We start from the raw sequence: 19,619 nt of genomic DNA on the forward strand, positions 1-19,619 counted from the left end.
GTATTCCATTTTGTTACATTAATCTCAGACCAAAATGTAATCAATTCTGCAGAATTTTCTTTATTGACAAGTCAAAGGAAACAGACATTGTGACCTACATAAGACCCACACAGAGAAAAAGTTGTGTTTTATTATTTATGAATATATGTTATTTGCTAGAGAATAAAGTAAAATTAAAAAAATAAGGGTGAGAGAAGACAGGCAAGCTGGCACAACACACCAGCTCTCATTCAGCATTTCCCACGATGCTTCAGGTTGATCTTCCCAGAACTTTTCCTATATATAAAAAGATAAATATAGATTTAATGTAGTATCCTCAGTGTTTATCACAGAGCCCAGAACAGCTTTAAATATGGTACCACTCATATGATTATTGGATTTTGTTGATATCTGTATTACTCAGCAGACGGTAGTTAAATGTCCTCATCTACCTGTGAGAGAAATGGGTTTTAAGCCAATTAAAAATTGTTAATCTTTAAAACTTTTGATACCTATAACTCATTGTACAAAAGTGAAAGAGAGATGGGAGAAGAAATTATGCCAATAAATGATAAGTCATGTCTGTCCTGGTAAGAAAATTAATCATCAAATATTGAAGCATTTCCATTTTTATACCAGACTGTATATTCAGGTTTAATCAGGTATATGTCCCTTCCATTCATTCAAATCTTACCCTACTTCCAGAACTTCTATTAAGAAAAATTTGCACTGAATTGCAAAGACAGGTCACACCTTAATGTGTTCATTACATACTGAAAACAAAATATTGACATCATAAACATTTTTGAATAAAAAGTGTCTGGAAAATGGTTCAGTGTTAAGAGCACTGGCTGCACCTGCAGACGAGCCAGGTTTGAGACCCAGAAACCATATGACAACATACCACAGTCTATAACTACAGTTCTAGTGATCTGATAACCTCTTCTGGCCTCACTGGGCACCAGGCATGTGCATGGTGCAAAGGCATACATGCAGGCAAAACATATATACACATAAAATAAAATGATAAAAATATAAGAGTAATTATAGGTGAATTGTTATATGCAAAATGTTGTGCAAAGAAATCTACAAAATGCATTATAATAGTTAACAAGTAGTTAAAATGCCTTGAAATAATTTGTTGTGCAATTTTTGAGACTTTATTTTTAATTCATTTTGTAGAAGAACATTTCATCTTCAGTCTCTGTATGAGATATGGATAGAACATTCTAGGCTACATCATGAAACCATTAGTTTAACTTTGGAAGTTTATGCTCACCAGACGCAGGTGTAGGGAGAATCATACTTACTCCAATGCCTTGCAGAAGGCACACTTATTCCCATATGTCTGGCCATCAGAGCCACAGAGTGGGTCAGATTCCCGAGTGCAGAAGACCTTGGGGTCACGGAACTCACCACAATTAATCTACAATAGAAAAAGATTATAAGTAACATCCTATATAATAAGCTAATAGTTTGGAGCAGAAACTTAATCTAATGCATCCTGAAATAGATATACAGAACATTTTGTTTCACTGAGACTTTTATTTACATCATGGCAATTTGAGAAATATATTATTATGATGATGATGCATAAATTAATAAGGTCAAGTGCTATAAATAAAACTTTTGCTCCAACATTAAATTAATATAGTTGAGAGTAATTTTGGGTAATACATGCCCTATTCTTTTGTAACATGCACTAGGTCAATATACTCTAATAGTGCTTCTACATACTAGCAACACATGGATGATCCTTGCTGGGGCGTGTCTAGACTTTGCTTGAAGCATGCTGGTTTTCCCATAGATGGGATAACCATTCATTATATATTGATAACAGTTCTAATGTCTTTACCCTAATTTGCTTCTAGAATCTTTTTGTAGAATTTGAACTTTGCTGACTATTACAGTAATTTATTATTAACCCCTATGCTGCTGTGTTTAGAACGATCCTGAGGTTTCAGTCTCATGGGAACCTTTGTTATGTGTAATGAAGAACAGCTACTACAAAAAAGCATTATAGTATTTGTTCATAACATATTCTATTAATTACATTAATAAAATAATGTGATTATTGGAAGTAAGGTAGTTGTCAATATAAGGGTAATAAAATTGATAGGTGATGTATTTTTATTTCCAAGGTATTGATAATATGAAATCCATTGAACAAAACACCTACAAATATCAGCTAGGAACAATGAGGTGTTATTTACATATGAACAAGGAAACTAGCTTCAATTTTTTAAATTTCCATTTAAGTGACAATCTCATTATTTTCAGTGTCTCCATAAAAGTTAGTCATTTTCAAATACATTACTTCAGCTGAACCCAGTAATATCCCTGAGAAGTATGCAGAGTTATATTAAACACCAGGGAGAAGAGACTAGAGCACAGCTGGAACTGTGGGGTTTATCCACGATTGAATATATTACTCCTCATTTTGGGGTGCAGAATTTCCATTAACCTACTATAGCTGAATAGTAATACTTCCCTACTGAGAGAATCAGACTTGGCATCACTTTCTATTCTTTTCACACAGATTTCATTAACAGACCTTACCAGTTCTAGCATGCAATATAAATGCTACAGGCACTATAATTGTATTGCATTCAGAATTTCAGCTAACTGAATAGATTTAATGGTTATTACCTCAGAACAAACAATGACTAACAGTGTGAGGTTATGGGTATGTTAGCTTCACTATAGAAAATTTTGGTATATTTTATATATGTTATTCTATAACATTGTGTTATATACTTATATACAAATCTATCCTATGGATTCTTTAGATATAGGATATTAGTGAAATTTGTGGGCCTTGGCAAGAAGGTCTGCTTGTTTAACATGGGAGACACCATTACATCCTGACAAACTTGTCTGAATGTTCAATGGGTATATCGTCAATGAAATAGTTATACAGTCACATTTGAAAACTAAATATGTACATCAAGTTTAAGGTACCTGAGAGCATCAAATATGCATTTTTTGGTTGAAACATGGAATCTTACTGTGTTGGGGAAAGGGAGTGTGATGCTTACCTTCCTCTCTGCTAAAATACAAACTCATCCTTTGATGTTCCTTCCATATTAATAATCTTTCTTTTAAGTTTTCTAATGCAATTAAATCTAGAAAGTCTGGAGAATGATATGTACCCCTAAGAAATTTTCCATTCACAATGTTATAAAATTTAAATCACTATCTTACATGATCACAGCTATATCATTGAGACCAAAAAGAGTGGGAACTGCAGTGTTGTCTTTGATATTTCATTTATTCCTCAAATGCTCAATGAGTAACCCAAGTATAGAAGGCACAGTGCTGGATGCTGGGCAGACAAGGAACTGGTAATGAAGAGCATTTCAGTAAGCACACCATTGCATTTTCATTAGGGAGGAAAGAAGAGATGATATAATCGTAGCACAATGTGTGTCAAAGACCACAAGGAGGAAAACACCGGTTGTTTGCAAGCTGAGGAAAAGATACCTAGATCTAGAATCCCAGGCAGTAAGGGAAATAAACAAGAGAGTCTCTTACTTGAAAGAGACGATGTCTTAAGATACCTTTCCCTGGAAATCGGCCCTCTGATCTTGTGATCCAGCCTCTTTTGTCCTTTGGAAAGTAGATAGTAAGACAGACACTTGGGGAGAGCATTTATTTTGATTATTTCTCATCCTCTCAGCCCTCCTTAAGTCATTTACTACCTTTCCCTGCTCACTGAAAAAAAATTAGGAAGAGCAAACAGTTTTAATGCACAAATTCACAGAGATCAGCTGACATATGAATGAGCTGCCTGAGAACAGACAGCTCCCATACTGCTGAATAGTGGGATACTTCAACCTGCAGTTAGTTAAGAGTCATGTTCTAGAACTTTCTCATCATTGGTTGTGTTATCTCAGGTGAAGTAACATTTAAGTCAGTTTTACATTTACTTCAATGAAGAAAGCACCCCGCAAACAACTATCTTGCCTTGCTCTCAAGTTCTCAGGGTGGTTTCAGAGACCCAATGTGACATAGGATTTGCACAATCATTGTGGCATATTTAAAATGATTCTTGCATTGCAGAAAGAAAGCCTCCTTATAGGGGGGCCTCTTCCAACATAATATTTTTATGAATTATTTCAGAATTTTGTACAATGCACCCCTACCCTACTCACCCCATTCCTCCCAGGTCCACCCTTCAAACTTTGTGCCCTCTCTGCAAACAAAACAAAACAAAAAACAAAATAACCCACCAAGTCCAATTTGTGTTGCCCATATACTCATTGGAAAATGATCAAATTCCCAGTGGCCAGCCCCTTAAAGAAAACCAAATCCTTGATTTTTACATTTGTTGAACATGGGCACTTCCACGAGACTAGATATTTTTCGGTGGCCTATCTAGTTTGGATTGTCTGAAAAGTAACAATGACTTCTTTCATTGAAGTGTCTTAAATAGAGCTTTTCTATCTCCAGTTCCTAAGCTGGATGGCAAATATGGTCTAGGAAATCCACTGCATTCACTGCAAAGTTTCAGCAAGATCACAGCAATCAGAAGAGGAATTTGTAGCAGAGGCATGAAACTCCCAGTGTAGTTACCAAACTAAACAAAAACAACCAACCATCCTACCAACCAACCAACCAACCAAAAAAAAAAAAAAAAAAAAAAAACCCTACAAGGCAGCGTAAGGGATAAAAGGAAAATATAGCTTCTACCATGTGAAGAAAAATATTAAGAGTTATTACTGGCACGCCTTTCATGTGCCTGATTTTTTTCTTTTAAATTTGGTTGTAGACTCTTTAATGGCAGCCATGTGATGGCTTCCTTCCTGGAAGTTGAAGCAGATCTAGATGGAGGAGATTGTAGTTACCATTTCCCCATTTAGATTCCATTCATGAGCATCAGGAGTGTCAGGAGAACTGCAGTGCCCTGGGAATCTAATGAAAATATCTCAAAAGAGTTATATAAAGTTTCCTGTTGGTGGAGTGTTCTCATAAATACCAGCCAGATAAATTGTTTCACATACCAGAATTTTGGTGTGATTGCTTCCATATTTGAATAAGATTTATTTTTAATGTATTGCTTTCAGATTTAAAAAGAAATTTCATTTAATCTTCTTTGATATTCAAGAGTTCTATCAGGGTTTTGAGTATCAAACTGAGTATTGGCCTGACCTCTTGTGGTTTGTCAAAGAACTGTTGTCTCTTAAACTTTGCATGGCATTTCAGTACCCAGATTAGCCATAATTATTAATAGAGACAATATAATTGTTTTCTTTTATTGAAATTTGAACATATATGCTTATAAAATCAACTAAAGACTAGGAATGATTAATGTTTTAGTCATTTTAAGTTTGCAAATCAAGGCAAGGAAAATGTACATCGTCACACACAAAGCACATGGACTTTAAAGATGATATCTTTTCTCCTTTGTTGAAAAAAAAAAACCCAGTCAATTCCAATTCCATCTTTCATCAATTCCAGTCTTCTAAACCCATCTCTGTTTAGAGTAGTGGTTCTCAACCTGTGGGTTCTGACCCTGTGGTAATTGAAAGTACTTTTCACAGGGGTTGTCAGGAAAAAACATTGACATTGCAGTTCATAACAGTAGCAAAAATACAGTTATGAAATAGCAACAAAATAATTTTATGGTTGGGGTCCCCACAATATGAGAGACTGTATTAAGGGTCAGATCCTTAGGAAGGTTGAGAACCAATGATCTAGACTAATATTCCACTTTCTTTTTTTTAAAGAATTATTTATTTATTTTATGTACATGAGTATACTGTAGCTGTCTCCAGACACATCAGAAGAGGGAATCCAATCTCATTACAGATGGTTGTGACCCACCACATGGTTGCTTGGAATAGAAACAGGACCTCTGAAAGAGCATTCAGTGCTCTTAACCACTGAGCACCAATTTTCCACTTTCATGTGCCCCCTTTCTTTTGCCAGTGCTCTGCAAAAGTGATGCTTACAACAATAGAAACTCTGGTTATTAATAAAACCTTTACTACTTTCTTATAATATATGCAACTCTTGATCACCCAAATCTTTTAAAAACTCCAAAATTTATAATATGTCAGTTCCTTTCATTTTCACTTTTTGCTTTTTCTCCCTCCTTAATATGGTTGTGATTAGTTTCAAAGTAGTTTTAAATATTTGATTTTCTCTAAGAATATGTATGTACTTTCTCAAATAATCCAGATCCATGCCAGGATCAATAACTCATTCTCTAATTCTCATGTAAATAGATTAAGAAACCTATAACAAAAAGAAAAGTACAGAATACCAAAAATACAGTCCATAGAACTCAAAAAAAATCAACAAGCCCAAGTACCCTAGTGAGGACACCTCAGTCTCACTTGGGAGGGAGAAGGAAGCAATCACAAATGGGGAGGGATGGGGAAGGGACTTGGGAGGGAAAGTGGATGGGGCAGGGGAGTGATAAGGAGAGGAGAACCTGATCTGGCATTGGGTGATGGGAAAGAACTGAAGCCCTGAGGGCCACTTGAAAGAATGGACACAGGAAACTTCAGGAGATATGAGGCTGGGGTACCTTCCAGAATGCACCAGAGACCTGGGAGATGAGAGACTCTCAGGACTCAAAGAGAGGGACCTTAAATGAAATGCCCAACAGTAGGGAGAGGGAACTTATACAACCTACCTCCAGAAGGAAGACAGGGCATCAAATGAAGAAGGGGGGGCATCTCACACTCACAACTCTGACTCATAATTGTTCCTGACTTAAAGAATTATAGGGATGTAAATGGAAAGGATCCTGAGAAAGAGAAGGTACAGTGACAGGCCCAAAGTGGGATCCAGCTCAAGGGGCGGTCCCAAGGTCTGACACTATTATTACTGAGGCTATGGAGCTCTCACAAAAAGAGACCCAGCATGACCTCACTCTGGAAGACCCAACAAGCAACTGAAAGAGTCAGATGCAGATATTTGTACCCAACCAATTAACAGAAGCAGTTGATCCCTCTTGTTGAGCTAAGAAAGGCTGAAAGAAGCTGAGGATAAGGGCAACACTACAGGAGGACCAACAGTCTCAATTAATCTGGACTCCTGAGATCTGTCAAACACTGGACTACCAAACAAGCCACGTACATCAGCTGATATGAGGCCCCCAACACACATGCAGTAGAGGACGGCCAGGTCTGTGTTCATTCAGACTTAATCCTCAAGAGACTGGAGGCCTCAGGGAGTTTAGAGGTCAGGTCGGGGGGTGGGGGGGACAGGGGGTTGGGGAGGATGTATGGAATGTGGAAGTGTTGAAGGGCAATGGGGGAGGGAAAATAAAATATGGAGTGTAAATAAATAAATAAATAAATAAATAAAAAACCCAAAAAGAATTAGTTATTTCCAAAGCATGTGTGTTCTTTCAGCTCAACAGCCTTGTTTTCTAATGGTTCCAATTCCATGGACGCTTCACTCTTCAAATTTCTCAGCCATATCTCTTATTGAAGTTGTCATTTTCCCCTTTGAAATGTTCCTTCCTTCATTTGTTACTTCCTTTGTTTCTTTTTTCATTTCCTCTTCTCTCTTTTCTTCCTTCCCTTCCTCCTTCCTTCCTTCTTTCTTTCCTTCCTTCCTTCCTTCCTTCCTTCTTTCCTTCCTTCCTTCCTTCCTTCCTTCTTTCTTCCCTCCCTCCCTCTCCTCCCCCCCTCTCTCTCTTCCTTTCCTTTCATCTTTCTTCACTTCTTTACTTCTTCACTTCTAATTCCAATTTATTACCTGTAAAAGTTTTAAGCATTTCTTGTCTGGACCAATAGCATAAGTTCAGTTCCATATAAGACATTTTTCTACTGGTACCAACCTTTCTACATTTGGAGAATGGCTGTTTTAAACTATGATTTTCATCACTTTCCTTGTATAAGACAGGTCAATAATAATCATCACATCAAATTTCTTAGAAAGAAGTACTCTTCAAAATCATTTACAGAGACTGCATGATAGCTCTCTATAGATGTTTACAGCTAAGCCAACATGCACCCAGCAGTCCTGGGACTTGATTTCTCCTACTTCCTGATGGTAGTAGACTTAACCCACATCCTCTTACCCAGGCTTCAAGGTTTTTCTATCTGTGATTACATTATGGGTGCTGTCTAACCCATTCAAACTGCATTTAAATATTGTCAATACATTAATTTTAAGTAAATCCATGGGGACTATGAAGAACCAAGAACTTCAAACTCATCTTAGTAGTGCATGTTTTACCAATGTATTAAAATTAATCAGTCTTTATCTTAAAATACAATACTTAATTATGCCAAAAACTGTACAGGAGTATCAAACTTTGAGACTTGGAAAGTAGAAAAGAACAGGAAAGCAGAAAGCATTCATTCTGTGTGGAGCATTGACTTGTCCAGTTTATTATTTATTACATAAATATGGTTAGCCTTAAAAATTAGATGCTCCTCCTGCCTCAGCCTTCCAAGAGCTGAGATCACATGTATGGGTGTAACCAAACACACCCCGATACTTTGAAGAATGGTTGTAAAAGAATGTAAAATTTGAAAAGGCCTATAATTAGGTGTGCACCCTATAATCTCCCGGAAGATGTGTCATGAACAAAATTCCTGGCATGGGAAGAATGAGCTTAGTGCTGGAATGTTGGAGTACTGGAGGGAAACTGGCATCCTTTTGTTCTGCATGGGTCTGACTTGAACCAGCATGTTCCTAACACCAGTTAATCTTCTGCCCCACTCTCCTTCTGGCCAAGAAGGAAGAGTAAGGTCATTTTGGTGTGATCTCAGAGAGCAAAACCATGTGCTTTATGGTTCATAGGCAAGAGCCTTGGCAGTTAAGGCTTGGTTCATAACAATTCAAATGCTTAGAGCAGGAAGAGGCTTTAGATATCACTGCATCTCAACCTTCACCTAAAAGATGTGGAACAGAGGTAGTGAGAAGAGAAAAGCAACCAAAGTACATGACATGTAACTGTGAATTACATTTCATTTACATTGTATGATTCCAAGCCAGTCCTTCACTGTATAGCTCAGTTACTGGCTTTTGTGTTTTTTCTCTTTTCTTTTCTTTTTTCTTTTCTTTTCTTTTTCCTTTCCTTTCCTTTCCTTTCCTTTCCTTTCCTTTCCTTTCCTTTCCTTTCCTTTCCTTTCCTTTCCTTTCCTTTCCTTTCCTTTCCTTTCTTTAATTGCTAGATGCTAGATTTTGTTTTCTGGAGGTATCATCTGTACAATTGGTTAGAACGCAGATTCAAACTCCTTAGCAATTCAACCATTGCCTCAACATCTTACATGAGGATCTGAGTACTTAGAAAAATGCCAGGTGACCCTAAAGCAAGCAGATCATAATACTTAAACCATGCAAAAGAACAGGATATGCAATTGGTAGATAATACCCAATCAATATAAAACACAAGTAAACTCTCAGAAATTAAAATCCCAAGAAAGGAAGTTATATATGGGTTAATGATAAACCTAGGGCTAAATTTCAAATCTTTTATAATTATGTAGATTTGTGTGCAACAACTGGATCATCTTATTTTACAGTCTAATGGAGTATGAAACATGTTGGTTGATTCTTACATTTTTGTTCTTGTTTTTTTTTTTGGTTTTGCCTCTAAATTTAGTATAAGCTGAAATATAACACTTTTTCAAGCACATACATTATAGAATATACAGCCTCATATAAGAACACAAACATACATATGTATATGTGTTTATTATATAAACACATACACATGTGGACAAATTAGAAGACATCATCAAATTTAAGATGCATCTTAATTGAGATACTAGAATTAATACAGATAAACTTATGAATATGATACATATACCAGAGTTGAAAAGTAATATTTTAACTTCTTTGTATGACAAACCAGTTGGCAATACTGTCTGAAAATTTTGATGTCAAGAGTCCTTGGACACTCTAATATTTTCATAGCTAGTACCCAAATCAAGCTGAAATGCCCAACTGAATTAGCAGAGCCATTAGGAAAACATCAATTGTTCATAGTTTTTAATGGTTAGATTAAAAAAACAACATACATACAATAAAACTGCACACACACCAAAAAACAAACACAAAACAACAAACAAAACAATAGCTTATTGAATAAATTTGTGCCCATTCAGATTTTTAACCCCAACTTTCACTAAATTTGGGTATTGCAGACTGTGTATGCTTCACACACAAAACAATATTCATTTCTTACTTCTGTAAAAAGAAAACAACCCATGCTCCACTATGTTCATAGCACCCTATTTATAATAGCCAGAAGCTGGAAAGAACCCAGATGTTGGGTTCCAATGGAGGAATGAATACAGAAAATGTATTTACACAAGGGAATACTACTTGGCTATTAAAAACAATGAAGTCATGAAATTCTTAGACAAATGGATGGAACTGGAAAATATCATCCTAAGTGAGGTAACCCAATCACAAAAGAACACACATGCTATGCACTCACTGATAGGTGGATATTGTCCCAGAAGCTTGGAATACCCAAGACACAATTAACATATCAAATGATGTCCAAGAAGAAGGAAGGAGAGGACTGTGGTCCTGGAAAGGCTTGATGCAGCAGTGTAGGGGAATACTAGGACAGGGAAGTGGGAGGAGGTTGATTGGGGAACAGGGGGAGGGAAGAGGGCTTATGGGACTTATGGGGAGGGGGGATAGAGGAAAGGGGAAATCATTTGAAATGTACATAAAGAATATATCTAATTAAAAAAAGGAAAAAAGGAAAATAAACAAAAAACCAAAGAACTCTCTTTTAACTCTGTGAAAGGGAGTGAATTAAATACTAGTAACTAACTCCCATGTAATGTTTATAGTTCTTCAAATGATTTTTGACTTGTTTGTGATGCTTAATAATAACTGTAATTCTTCAGAGTAATTATTAGCACCTAGTTTAATAGTGGTGGTATTTCAAGCTTGGAGAACTGAGAACTTTTCAGCTCAATAACCTGGTTAAGTTAGGGCTAGGACATAAACTTTATTTCATACCCATTCTATGTTTGTGTAATAACAGCACCCTTTCAATGTATAAAAATATAGGTTTGAGCTCCTTTAAACTTAAAATTGTGTAAGATGAGAAACTGTAGTTTAAAATCTCACTGTTACATGTAATTTCTAAATTTGTCATTTCTCTCCACCCTCCCTAACTTCATTCATAGCATCGATAAATCTCATTTTAGCCAGAGAAGAACAGTCATACACAACCTCGATCAGAAAAATAGAGACCAATAGGCACTGACCTGTCCTCCTTGACTGAAGGCACCTGGAAAAAAAAAGCACAAATTCCAAACACTGTAATTTCTGAATGTGTGAAAAGTGAGATCTGCAATTTTGCAGAGATACACACCCATCCTGGCAGCTCATGGCCATGTCTTAAAGCCCCACAGGTCTTATTTTCAAGTCTGCTCACTTATTTTATTGGGGATCAGGATTAAGATCTAGAGATTCATGACACAGCATTGGCTTCACTTTTCATCCACGATGGGAGTGGCTTTATCGTTCCTGGCCTCACTTCACAGAAGTGGGCTTGGAAATTCTCCTCTGACCAGCATCCCAAGGAGCAGAGCACCCTTGCCTTCTGTCAAAGCATGTGCCTTGAAGAGTGGAGAAGTTTGCTATTTTCAGAAATCAGGATCGCTCATCTGTGCTTTCTGTCAAAAATTAATTTTAAAGATATGACCCATACATATGTTCTTAAAGGCTGATTCCCTCCTCTTTCTGACCCCTCATCTTCTGTGTCTTCTCTATTTCTCTGAATTTCCAAAGATGGTTTCTTATGTAGCCTTCTTCTCATCCTCTTCTTCTCTTAATATTTGTGGATTTAGATGTGTGGTGCTTTCTAAGCAGCTGTGAATGCATCGAGAGCGCTCATGCATGTAAGACCAAGACTTCTTCAGTGAGGAAGAACAGATTAATGCTACCTCCAACATGGGCCAGGACTCAGGGATGGTGTGTAGATGTATTTCCAGGTGCAATGTATTAATGAATGGAGAAAAATCCACAGCTCTTAAATTTTATAGGAGCCTCATCATCTCTTCCTGAAGCTTTCTCAGCAGCAATGAGTCATAACTGGAAGAATGGGTGATTGTTAGGGACACAGAGCCGTCTGCCACCTTCCTTGGAAGTCACACATCATGCATCTAGACAGTGCTGAGGAGTCTGAAGTTTTGCAAATCCTGTCAGTGATTTTTATGTCCTTGGAAATCTAATGATTATAATTTCCAGTCAATGTTTAAAAAGCCTATACTTGGAAAAGGAAGGTTTTGCCCATGTTTCATATTTAGGAAACAGCAAGGCAGAAACTAAATTCATATTTTTAATACTTAAGGAAAAGGTACTCTTTATTGTATTTTAGTTATAACATTAATATAAGATATTTATTGAATATTTATTGTGCTCCTTCTACCATTTCAAGCTCTTTATATGCTTTTTTCTGATTTAAATCCCCATATAGGAGTACTTATTCTATATTTTCAGTTTACATAAAAAAAAGAAACTTAGAAGTGTTACAGAGCTGAATGATGAAATATTAGGACTTAAACTCATTTTCAGTTTCAATATTAGCTTTCTTGTGCATATTACCCCAATGAATGGTGTCTTGTTTGTTTGGGAAATGTTAATTCTGAAGAAATCAGGCAATTAGATCTTGTTAGAATAAATTCTTTGGAAACATAAGATGACAACTGACTTGAGGAACTAAGTTTTAACATGGATCTATCTTTCTGCTACCCCAGGAAAATATTTTTGGAATAGTTTGGTTTTAACAGATAAACTTACTCAACAATATTACAGTCATCTTTATCTAATTTTAGCACATATTTTTACAAATATTTGTTTCATAAATATGACTAACTACAGAGATCTTTTTCTATTAACCTTATCTCATTGATTTTTTTGTTCAAATCCTTCCGTAACTTCAAAACCTTGAAGCCACAATTTTTTTCCTCTACTGTCCCAGAAAATATACCACCCATGGAAGCACCCCCCCCCCAATCCCAAGCTTAGTCTAAGAAGACTGAGAAATTTCTTTAGTTAATGCAGAAATCTTGTGGGAAAGATGGAAATGTCCCATGGTCTATTTACCTGAATGAACACTCTGACCAGTAACCAATAGACTAGAAGTAGAGACGGTAAATAGAAAAGGCTTTGTTCATCAAGGGTTTCCTTTGATCTTCAGTTGTTTTTTCTTCTCAAGATGAATATCTTTACAGTGTGTTTCTGATCCACCTCCGTTGATAAAATGCATGTCTGCTGTTCATTTAAGTGGTCTAAGATATTGCCCTTTTGAATAATAATTCACTTGACTTGCTACATATCTTCATTCTAAGGCTCAATAACTTCTTTTCAGAACTTCACATTGAGTTTCTGTCTCCCTTTCTGTTTTGATTTCAATTACTTGAGTTTCTCTCATATAAATAATAATAATAATAATAATAATGATGATGATGATGTCAAGAAAGTGTTTTTTTCTCCTAAAAGCCAAGATTAGTTTTAACGTCAATTATTTGTCTTCTAGACTTGTTCTTACAAATGAGCATCATCTGTGATGTCTTTAAGACCCCAATACAAATTGTAAATTCCACAGACTTGTTATAAGTAGGTTAGCAATTTCCTTTTCCATGTCTCAGTATCCTACAGGAAGAGCAGGGATATAAACTCACAAAATAATAAGGCATGATCTACAGCTGCCTTCAGTACAAGCCTAGAACACCTACGCTCAGTGAATGACACTTCTTATCCTTACCAGTATCCCCATCATCATTGTCATTACTGTCGTCATCATTATGATATTATTTCTTAACTGATCTTTCACATAAAAAAATCATTAGGATTTTGAAATGTGAGGAAGATCTCCTCTTCTCCTTTTTGCTTTGATGTAACTATGGGATGTTAATTGTAAGGAAAAACTCACCTGAGAACAAGCAGAGAAGAGCCAGAGAGAGGAGCAGAAAGACACCTGCTACTTTCATGGTGCCAGTTAGCTCACTCAGATCAAGGCTGCTTTGCTCAGCTTAGGTCCTCTGTCGAGACACTTCCCAGAAACCCTAGAACACACACTCAGACATATATATATAGAGAAAGACAGAGACATGAAGGGAGTTGGGATATGCGGTCCTATACACTGTAGGCATTTATGAGGATCTGTCACCAGCTTAAAGAAATGCCTCATGAGTCTCATCAATCATAAGAAGGAAAACAATTATGTGAGTCACACCTTAGATCTTATTAATGGAGGATGTTATTTTCTCCTAGTAACCTACATTTTCCTAACAACCAACACAACCCCCTGCCTTTTCCCTCTAAGGCTCCACTACATTAAAGGGGTGAGTCACAGGCTGAGTTCTACTTCTCCAAATGTCTCTTTCTGACAGGTCCTACATGGCTGTGGTCAAAATGAGTAAGCATGGGTGAATGGAATTCCTGGGTGTAACTTGAATTTTCCAAGTCGTCAAGATGTACCTAAAGGAGAGAGGCATTCATTCTTCATTGTCAACAGAGCTTCAGTGTAATGAACAGGGATAAACTTGCTAGGTTAAAAATTACCATCCGCAGCCAAATGACAGTGATTTCTAATTTTTAATTAAAAAACAAGTTAATGTATTATTTTTATTTTGTTAAAAAGTGAAAAGTTACTGAATTGAGAATTTAAACTATAGCATATTGACTATTTCCTCAATTCTACAAGCTAAAATTTGAAGCTATTGTAGCTAACCTAAGTTTCAAGCATTTGAGAATATATCTCTGTATAAGATAAATGAACCTAGTGAGTGTCACTGGAAGTTTAAATGTAAGACATATCATAGGGTAAGATGCAATAGCTCTTTACAAAGAAGAGACATAAGAATAAGGGGGAAAGCTGTGGTCAAAATAAGAAATTGTTCCTCAAAACTTAATATGCTTTTTAAATAGACCAAAGTAAATATAGCAAGTTAAAGTATAGAAAAAATGTGGGAAATATGTCAAATTGAAATAAAGGGATCACTGCAAACTCTTCATAAGTAAGCTATATGTTATTTGCCAAATAATTTATTTCATTTTCATTATTTAAAAATACATATACCACATGTTTCTTTTTTCTCAAGACATTTTAATTCCTTTTGGAAATTACTTGAAGTTTTTATTTGACTTATTTCAGGAATTAGGATGTATTTTATGACTTTCAAAATGGTTGATGGACTCTATCAGATTTAATAATCAGAATGTCATCATTATAATTAAAAGGCATCATAAATATGACAAGAGTATATATTTTCATAGTTTTTCTGTCAATTTTAAGAGAAGAAATTTTGAATGAAAAAAATTAATTTTGTCACATAAATTTTACCTTATATAAAATGTGATCTAAGTTGATATATTCATAGTCCATAAAATGAAATAACGCTGCTTGAATTATTTTTATAGTAATTCTATGTAGTGTTGGCTGGCCTGGAACTCACTATGTAGCCCAGGACCACCTAAACTCACAGAAATCCAACTGCCTCTGCCTCCTTAGTATTACAACTAAAGATATCTGCTACTGTGCCTGGCCAGATTATCAAACACTTTCTTTTCTCAGTTTCCCACTCAACACAACTACACAGTGTTTTTATGCTTAATGACTTTATGGTATAGAGAGAAAGCAAAAGCTTTAGTAATAGATTGACCTGTGACATGCATTCTTTTTCTGGCACCTACTGTACATCTTGAGGAAAATTCATTAAATAGTCTTCATATTTCATTGAAGTAAGATCTTGGTATATAACACAGACAGGTCTCAAATTCATTTTATAACACCTAGCCATACTATATTAATCAGTAAATTTCTGAGTCACATTCAGGTATCTTACACTACTTTATTGACTTGCATCATGAATGCCTGTAGGTAATTTTTTCCTCTATTATTCATTTTGTCTCTCAATTTGTTTGGACTTGATCACATGAAATGATCTTTCCTGGCTTTGTATGGATTATCTATAAACACAGCATCTTGGTCATCATAATTATCACTTAAAAAGTGAAAAATGAATGTTCTATCAATTTATCTTCAAAATTACACTCTTGATGTTAATATTCACATTTCCGAAATATCAATAAAATTCTCACTTTTGAGAAGTAGAATGAAGGATGTTTGTCATGAACATGTTTTATTGAATATCACACAAATTACATAAGTCTCTGTGATCATCTTTCCTCAGTACATTATTATATGACTTTCTTCTAGTAGAACTACAGACTTCTCCCAAGATAAATGACTTATAGCTTCCTTTATTTATGCTACATTCTTATTCACCAACCTTAATTTTTAGTGCTGTCTCTTCTGAGATGATTCTTATTGGTTCAAGATGGATTAAATGATTTTTATTAATTTGAGCAATAAAATGACTTGTCACTGCTAAAGTGGTCAGATACTATTACAAGACTATTGTACTTTCCAGGTCAGATCAGAGCATTTTCAGTGGCTGTAAAAGAATTTAACAGTATATATATATATATATATATATACACACATACACACACACACACATATGTGTGTGTGTGTATGTGTGTGTGTGTGTGTATGCATATATATGTATATATGTCTTCATTATATTTGTGCACATACATATATCTGTATGTGATTCTTTGAGGATTGTGTGGTCTTTCACATGAGAAGTTTGACCTGTTGGGACTACACCTTATAAAAAACTAACTCTCTTCTCCCAGCTTTTATCAGTTACCAATAGCTCCTTGCCAACCTTGCACCTCATGTTAAGATTATGTCTAATTTGAACTTGAACAAGTGTTGTGTCTATTGCTACAAACTCTGAGTCTGAGTCTTTGTGTGTGCGATTTCCTGATTGTGGCTGGAAATTACTGTTTGGTTGTGGTCTTCCACTGCCCCTGGCCCTCATCGTCTTTATGCCATCTCTTCTACTCTATTTCTGAAGCCTTTAGAGAAGTAGTATGAAACAGATGTGCCATGCAGGACTGACTTGTTAGTCCATGGTCTATTATTGTTTACACCTTGACTAGTTGTTGGATACCTTGCTAATCTACATTTACTCTATTTTTTTTTTAATTTTTTTAAAATTTTCTATATTCTTTGTTTACATTTTGAATGCTTTCCCCTTTTCTGGTTCCCCCCTCCCCGTCGGTCTCCTAGGCCCTCTTCCCTCCTCCGCATTTTTCCCAATCATCCCCTCCCATTTCCCTGTCCTGGTACTCCCCTACAATGCTGGATCAACTCTTTTCAGAACCAGGGCCCTCTCGTTCACTCTTTTTGGGTATCATTTGATATGCTAACTGTGTCTTGACAATTCAGAGCTTCCTGGCTAATTAATATCCACTTATTAGTGATTGCATTCCATGTGTATTCTTTTGTGATTGCGTTACCTCACTTAGGATGATACCAGCCCCAACCATTTGCCTAAGAATTTCAGGAATTCATTGAATTATAATTGTTGAGTAGTACTCCATTGTGTAAATATACCACATTTTCTGTATCCATTTCTCCATTGAGGGGCATCTGCGTTCTTTCCAGCTCTGGCTATTATAAATAAGGCTGCTATGAACATAGTGGAGCATGTGTCCTTATTGCACGCCGGGGGATCCTCTGGGTATATGCCCAGGAGATGTATAGCAGGGTCCTTCGGAAGTGTCATGTCCAGTTTTCTGAGGAACCGCCAGACTGATTTCCAAAGTAGTTGTACCATCTTGCAATCCCACCAGCAGTGGAGGAGTGTTCCTCTTTCTCCACATCCTCCCCAACACCTGCTGTCTCCTGAGTTTCCTATAGCTGATAAACAGCTTCAGCAAAGTGGCTGGTTACAAAATCAACTCAAGCAAATTGGTAGACTTTTTATACTCAAAGGATGAGCAGACTGAGAAAGAAATTAGGGAAATGACACCCTTCACAATAGCCACAAACAGCATAAAGTATCTTGGTGTGACTCTAACCAAACAAGTGAAAGACCTATATGACAAGAACTTCAGATCTCTGAAGAAGGAAATGGAAGAAGACCTCAGAAAATGGAAAAATCTTCCATGCGCGTGGATTGGCAGGACGAATATAGTTAAAATGGCCATCTTGCCAAAAGCAATCTACAGATTCAACGTAATCTCCATCAAGATCCCAACTCAGTTCTTCATAGAGTTAGAAAGAGCAATTCTCAAATGCATCTGGAATAACAAAAAAACCCAGGATAGCTAAAACTATTCTCAACAGTAAAAGAACTTCTGGGGGAATCAGTATCCCAGACCTCAAACATTACTACAGAGCAATAGTGATAAAAAACTGCATGGTATTGGTACAATGACAGGCAAGTGGATCAATGGAAAAGGGTTGAAGATCCAGAAATGAACCCACACACTTATGGTCACTTGATCATCGACAAAGGAGCTGAAAACATCCAGTGGAAAAAAGATAGCCCTTTCAACAAATGGTGCTGGGTCAATTGGAGGTCAGAATGCAAAAGAATGGGAATTGATCCATTCTTATCTCCTTGTACTAAGCTCAACTCCAATTGGATCAAGGACCTCCACATAAAACCTGACACACTGATACTAATAGAAAAGAAACTGGGGAAGACCCTTGAGGACATTGGCACAGGGAAAAAGTTCCTGAACAGAACATCAATAGCTTATGCTCTAAGATCAAGAATTGACAAATGGGACCTCATAAAATTACAATTTTCTGTAAGGCAAAGGACACTGTCAAAAGGACAAATCAGCAACCAAGAGATTGGGAAAGGATCTTCACCAACCCTAAATCCGACAGAGGGCTGATATCCAATATATACAAATACTCAAGAAGTTAGACTCCAGAGAACCAAATAACCCTACTCAAAAATGGGGTACAGAGCTAAACAAAGAATTTTTACCTGAAGAACTTCAGATGGCTGAGAAACACCTTAAGAAATGTTCACCATCACTAATCATTAGGGAAATGCAAATCAAAGTAATCCTGAGATTTCACCTCACACCAGTCAGAATGGCTAAGGTTAAAAACTTTATTTACTCTAAAAAGAAGCTTCTCTGATGAGGTTTGAGATTTGCTCTAATTTAGGAGTATAGTGATAAGTTAACATGATAAGTGACACAAATGCTGTCATGAATGGGAAGAAAATGGAAGACTTATTCATAACTAGTTATAAACTCATGCAGCAGCTGGGGAAATCAGTTTGGTGGTGCCTTAAAAAAGTAGAAATAGATGTATCACCTGATGCAGCTATATCACTACTCAGCATATACCCAAAAAGCTTTATGTCCTCTTGTAGAGGAACTTGCTCATTCATATTCAGTTACTCTATTTAAAACAGCTTAAATGCCTATGGATGGATGAGTAGATAGTAAAAACTTGGTGCTTTTATAAAATAGAATATTATCAGCTATTAAGGAAAACAAAATCGTTTAATTCACAGCTAAATGGATGGAACTAGAAAGACTCATTCTGAGTGAGTTAACCTCAACTCAGAAATACAAATATATGTTTTCTCTCATGTATGGATGTTAGATTTGAATATGTAGATATGGGTGTTTCATATGGAATAACCACAAAGTTTAGGAAACTAGTAAGAGTCCATGATGACAAGATTCAAGGGAAGGTATAATATAAAGTGATATAAAGTGATAATGGTGGATAATGAACAGAAAATGGAATTGGAAAGGCAGACTGTAGGAGAGAAAATGAAGAGGAATGAATAACACCAAGAACCTGC

At 36.2% G+C, this 19,619-nt stretch overlaps 1 protein-coding gene across 1 annotated transcript; it reads right to left on the reverse strand.

The window, feature by feature from the left end:
- Positions 1–230: 230 nt before the first annotated feature.
- LOC127664216 (serine protease inhibitor Kazal-type 6-like) lies at positions 231–11,737 on the reverse strand. Its single transcript, XM_052156094.1, has 4 exons — positions 11,638–11,737; positions 11,184–11,206; positions 1,290–1,405; positions 231–276 (listed from the first exon to the last, which is right to left on the reverse strand). The coding sequence occupies exons 1-4, from the start codon at positions 11,735–11,737 to the stop codon at positions 231–233; spliced, it is 285 nt and encodes a 94-aa protein (XP_052012054.1).
- Between the last annotated feature and the right edge of the window lie 7,882 nt (positions 11,738–19,619).

This window comes from Apodemus sylvaticus, chromosome 13 (assembly GCF_947179515.1).
Source record: "Apodemus sylvaticus chromosome 13, mApoSyl1.1, whole genome shotgun sequence".
Classification (NCBI taxonomy): Eukaryota; Metazoa; Chordata; class Mammalia; order Rodentia; family Muridae; genus Apodemus; species Apodemus sylvaticus.

What these genes read in the sequence shown, in the direction of transcription:
- LOC127664216 (XM_052156094.1), bottom strand. Translation starts at nt 11,737, where the DNA reads ATGAGAAGAAGGCTACATAAGAAACCATCTTTGGAAATTCAGAGAAAT. An exon ending in CCTTCAGTCAAGGAGGACAG is followed by an intron (nt 1,406 to 11,183) that starts GTCAGTGCCTAT and finishes TTTCTATTGTAG; the next exon opens with ATTAATTGTGGTGAGTTCCG. An exon ending in GCCTTCTGCAAGGCATTGGA is followed by an intron (nt 277 to 1,289) that starts GTAAGTATGATT and finishes TTTTATATATAG; the next exon opens with GAAAAGTTCTGGGAAGATCA.